Source organism: Hordeum vulgare, chromosome 6H (assembly GCF_904849725.1).
Source record: "Hordeum vulgare subsp. vulgare chromosome 6H, MorexV3_pseudomolecules_assembly, whole genome shotgun sequence".
Classification (NCBI taxonomy): domain Eukaryota; kingdom Viridiplantae; phylum Streptophyta; class Magnoliopsida; order Poales; family Poaceae; genus Hordeum; species Hordeum vulgare.
Genome location: NC_058523.1, coordinates 17104473 through 17109890, shown reverse-complemented (window position 1 = coordinate 17109890; position 5418 = coordinate 17104473). Strand labels below are relative to the sequence as shown.

Genomic DNA, 5418 nt, shown 5'->3' with positions numbered 1-5418 from the left:
TGGTCAACGCAAGTCGGAAGATAGTCTTGTTTGAAGTTGTTCCCCGCGTACGACTGTGCCAGCCCATCTCCAGCGGCCGTTACTGCACGCCCGTTCGTGCATTTTGGGATAACAAGCGTGTTTTGATATATTTTTTGCTAATGTTAGGGTAACAAGCGTGTTTGTTAATTTTCATGTGAAATGAGATAACAACGCTTTGACGGTGGAAGAAAAACAGAATTAAATGTATCATTTGAAGGTAACATTTGTGGTTCAACTTTTTTTTCACGCGGGCCAACATGCTCTAGTTTTCCCCATAAATTTTACAGGTACCATTTAGGTGTGCCAGCGAACGCATATATTATTCTGAAAAAAAAATAGGACCTTGGCAAAATACATGTTTTGTGCGCACGAGCAAACTACAAATTCTAAAGAAGGAAAAACTCTCATCTCATAGAAAAAAAATTGTTGTCTTTTCCATACACTAGCCCAATCGCCTGCCCTGCCGCCCCATTCCTTTTCTGGGCCGTGCCGCTAGGGTTCGATTGCAGTTTATTGGGCCGAGCAGTTAATTGCTACCAGGTCGGAGTCACAGGTCCAGCAATTTTCTTTTGTATTGGAACGAGCGTGTCAAAAACTGCAGACACATTTCAGTAGTTTTAGCAGGGGATATATTTTGACTCGTCCATCTCAAAAAAGAAGTTACATACTTATATATCATGGTATGGAACAGTTGAATGGGTAGCAAATAAGCAGCTATTTTTTTGCCACATTTTCCATGGATGTAATTTCATGATGATGATGAATTTTGCAAACTATGAAAACATTCAAGCAAACATTTGTCAATGTTTCATACCAAAAAAATAGGAAATTCTTAATAGTATTCTATGTTTTGTTACTTTACTGTTCACCCTAGCTCACATGAGCTCAGGCTTAGAACAACACTTATTGTAAATTGCTACTTATCCTAGGATGGGGAATAGACCAAATAAGGTGTCAAGTACCTGCTCAAAGCACAAATTTGGGCTGTACTATCAAGCTCTGCAAAATCAATATACATGTTGGTTTTGTGATCGCATATGCCAACACTGAATAGCAGAGATTCATATCAACTCCATTGTTTTACTTCTAACAGTCAAAAACAGTAGTAAATGATGAGGAGACCAATTCACTGTTGATCATTGCTTTGGTTCTAGATAGGTTACCTTCCCAAGAACAAAGAAATTCCTAGCGCAAGTAAAATGAAAATCAGCTACTCCCATATATAATCAATTTTAGAAGGATGGGGGTAGAAAAATCAAAAGGCATAAAAGATACACAATAGATTCATATTTGTCTAAGCATATTAGATCCATATTTTTCTAAGCATAACCTACAGATAAATAACTGAACTGCAAATTTAGCACTAAACCCACTGCAGCATTGCAACAGCATCAGAGCATGATTTTTGCAATTCCCAGCCCGTTATTGCACCATCAAATCACCACCATCCTATTCCCACTCCACCGTCGCTGGTGGCTTCGATGTTACGTCCAGGACAACACGGTTGACACCACGCACGTTATTGCAGATCTTCTTCACTACATCAACCAGGAACTGGCGCTCAAAATCATACCTGGCAGGATTAAAAAAGAAGGGACACGGCTGTCAAAATATGCAAGATAGCATCAACAAACTCCATAGCATCAACAAAATCCAAAAAATAGAATGAAAGAAAAAGCCTAGGTTTTACCAAATCATAGAAACATAGGTACGAGTGCTACCAAAATGAGAGGAGAGACAACACATTTCTGTACAGAACAATACGTGAGGCACCAAGACGACTTGTACAGGCAATGAAACGCGGGTGCATTAATGCTGAATTGTCTGATTCAAACTACTAGTGTTCACAAACTAGTCTAGCAGGAAAATTGGGCTAAAAAGCAAACATAACATTATTATCTGTACAACTGCAACAAAATGTTGCTGTGTAGTACAAGGGCCTGACGAAACCATTAGAGCACGATTGTATCATAGAATTGCAAACCGGGGGGGGGGGGGGGGGGGGGGGGGCTATGACAGAGCTGTAGGTTCGATGCAGCATACCAATTTGCAGTCATGCCATCCTCACTGGTAATTGCCCTTAAAGCAACCACATGGGAGTGAGTTCTCTGGTCACCCTGGACCCCAACTGTTTGGACAGGCAAAAACACAGCAAAAGCTTGCCAAATTTCATCATAGAGGCCTGCATCTTTAATGGCTTGAATAAATATCTCATCCACCTGAAGACACAAACATAGCAGCTCTTAATTAACACCATATATCAAAAATGATTAAGAATCCCAATGGTTCAAACAGATCAAACCTGACGAAGAACCTCCAAAGCATTGCCTGCTGTAACATCGCCTATGACACGTACAGCAAGACCAGGCCCAGGAAATGGATGTCGCTTTAAGAATGACTCTGGGACGTTCAGGATACTTCCCAGCTTCCGAACCTTTTGCAGGACCAAAATTAAACAAATTAATAACTAATAGAAATATTTTTCTTCAAAATCAAACAGAAAAAATTTCCCGGTATGAGGTATCTTTCAGTATAGCATGTCGGATCAATAAATATATGAAGTACAAAGATGTAAAGATGGAGATAAAGACCTCATCCTTAAATAGGAGCTTCAGTGGTTCAATGAGCTTCAACTTCATATCTTTAGGAAGACCACCTACATTGTGATGGCTTTTGATGGTGTGCGAATGTGTCCTCCCACTCCCAGGTGGTGGGCATGATTCAATCACATCAGGGTATAATGTTCCTTGAACCAAATACTCGGGTCTTTTTCCTAGCTTCTGTTCCAACATGCGAGCAAATTCATCAAATACAACTATGAACTCCCTGCCAATAATCTTTCTTTTCGTCTCTGGGTCTTTGACTCCTTTTAACTCGCTAAGAAATTTCTCCGAGGCATCAATACATGTGACAGGAAGGTGCAGGTCGCTATTGAAGGTTGACATAACTCGTTCCTGCTCCTTGTATCTGCAGATGAGGTGAAATGTCAGTTTCGCCGCACACTGACACAGAAGCAGAACATGCTGAAGGAACAGTTACCTCAATAGACCGTTGTCCACAAAAACACAGTGGAGCCTATCCCCTATCGCGTTATGAACAAGAGTGGCTGCAACTGTTGAATCAACTCCTCCTGATAACGCGCAAATCACATGTTCGTCGGGCCCAACCATACTCTGGATGGTCTTGATTTCCTCATCCAGCACATCTTGCATCTTCCAGTCGGCTTTAATCCCACAAACATCAAACAGAAAGTGGCGCAGCGTTTCCATCCCTTGGGGCGAATGTGTCACCTTGTACAATCATAAGGTTGAAGAGTTTATGACAGCCATGCTAAGGCATGAACAAATTCATGAAGAAGCATGTGTACTTGTATACCCAAAGCAAGCTAATCTACAAACGCAGTTGCATTTATTATATCTTAGCTTAAATCCATCTCCATCTTGTATCCAAAAAAATGGCAGGGAAAACCAAAGTTATGCATTCATTTTGGATACAGGAGATGGCTACCTCCGGGTGGTACTGGAGGCCATAGAAGCGCTTCTCCCGGTGCTCGATGGCGGCGATTGCGCCCTGCACGCTGCGCGCGACGACCTCGAACCCCTCGGGCAGCCTGACGACCTCGTCGCCGTGGCTCATCCACACAGACTGCCGGTCCCCGGCCTCGCCGTAGAGCGCGGAGGAGGGCGCGGTGATGTCCACCTCCATGTCGCCGTACTCCTGGCGCACGCCGGGCTCGACGGCGCCGCCGAGGGTCTGGACGAGGAGCTGCATCCCGTAGCAGACGCCGAGGACGTGCGCGCCGGCGGCGGCGGCGAACCCGAGGAAGCCGTCGGGGAAGGAGGGCGCCCCGGGGGCGTGGACCGAGTGGGGCCCGCCGGAGAGCACGACGGCGCGGGGCCGCAGCCCGGCGAGGGAGGAGAGCGGCGCCGTGCCGGAGACGCAGAGGGAGAGGACCCCCAGCTGCCGGACGCGGCGGGTGATGAGGTGGGTGTACTGGGACCCGAAGTCGAGGATTAGGACCAGGTTCTCGCCCGCGCCCGCCGAGGTCGGGAGCGAGGCGGCCGAGGCGGAGCCCATGGCGGCGGCGGCGGCGGCGGGGAGCGGGTGGGGGGTAGGGTTTTGGGGTTTGGGGTGCGAATGGGTGGTTTGGGGGCCGGATGCCCCACCATCTGTTCGGTTTCTCCCGTCTTTAAGACGGGAATTAGGGTAGGACCACCACATTCGCTGTTAGTGTTGCAGAAAACCACCACAATTGGAGGAAATCCTAAATAATCACCCTTTTAATGCCTACACGTAACATATACTCTCTCCGTTCTTAAATATAAGTCTTTTAAGATATTTCACTAGAGGTCTACATACGGAACAAAATGAGTGAATTTATACTCTAAAGTATGTCTATATACATCCGTATGTAGTTCATTAATAAAACTTTTTTAAAACTTATACTTAGGAACGGAGGGAGTAGCACACATTTTAGAATTGGCTCTTTCTATGTTTTGTTCAACTTGGAAAACGTAGCTGCTTTTGTTCCGGGTGCGTCTTCAAACAAAATGGGAGGAACGTATGGAGTTTCCCAAAAGTAAAAGATAAAAAAAAACTAATGCTCCTATTTATTTGCCATGTTTCATGTTTCATGTGCTCCGCCTGACAAAGAGCTGGACCCAGTTCTTCAGTTGTGGGCTTGTGGCTCGTGATAAAATCTTCGATTAGCTACATTTACAGTTACCAATGTACGACTACTGAATCATGTATGTCACTAGCTCCTTAATAATTAATAAAAGAGATATACCCACCTAGAGACATGTTCCCATTACAAATAAAGCATATACCCACCTAGAGAAATGTTCCCATCACAAATAAAGCATATACCCACCTAGAGACATGTTGCCATCACAAATAAAGCCCGCATGTGAAGGGCGCACAGCTATGCTCCTCGCATATAACTTGGAGCCAAATCTATCCGCTCCACATATATAGCAAGACAAGTATGTTTGCCCCAGAAAACTTTGTGGCCTTTTCTTGAATCATTAAACGCAATAACAACGACAAGTTGCATCAGATGATTGCATCACAACAATTTGCTACTTATGTTAGGGTGGAGAATGGGCCAGATAATGTGTCGGTGTCGTGAAAAGACATATAAGTTGCTGAAAGCCACAAACTGGGCTGAACTTTCAAGCTTTGTGACATACAACAGCAGAAAGATATACATGTAGTTTTGTGATGAGATACAACATAACATATTTTATACTGGTTTCTGCGACACATGTTGGACAGTATTGACGATCAATGACAGATCTAAATGATGAGACTAATTCATTGTTGGCCATGCTTTAGTCGAATTAGGTTTACCTTTCAAGTTTCAATATTCTCGCAGCGAAATAAAATGAATATCAA

The 5418-nt window shown here is 44.2% G+C and overlaps 1 protein-coding gene across 1 annotated transcript; it reads right to left on the bottom strand.

Moving 5' to 3' along the window:
- Positions 1-1216: 1216 nt before the first annotated feature.
- LOC123401149 (GMP synthase [glutamine-hydrolyzing]) lies at positions 1217-4186 on the bottom strand. Its single transcript, XM_045094881.1, has 6 exons — positions 3529-4186; positions 3061-3311; positions 2613-2988; positions 2324-2455; positions 2065-2240; positions 1217-1594 (listed from the first exon to the last, which is right to left on the bottom strand). Exons 1-6 carry the CDS (start codon positions 4096-4098, stop codon positions 1471-1473), a joined length of 1629 nt encoding a protein of 542 aa, XP_044950816.1. The 5' UTR covers positions 4099-4186; the 3' UTR covers positions 1217-1470.
- Between the last annotated feature and the right edge of the window lie 1232 nt (positions 4187-5418).

What these genes read in the sequence shown, in the direction of transcription:
- LOC123401149 (XM_045094881.1), bottom strand. Translation starts at nt 4,098, where the DNA reads ATGGGCTCCGCCTCGGCCGCCTCGCTCCCGACCTCGGCGGGCGCGGGC. An exon ending in GTGGACAACGGTCTATTGAG is followed by an intron (nt 2,989 to 3,060) that starts GTAACTGTTCCT and finishes CCTCATCTGCAG; the next exon opens with ATACAAGGAGCAGGAACGAG. An exon ending in GATGGCATGACTGCAAATTG is followed by an intron (nt 1,595 to 2,064) that starts GTATGCTGCATC and finishes TAATCCTGCCAG; the next exon opens with GTATGATTTTGAGCGCCAGT.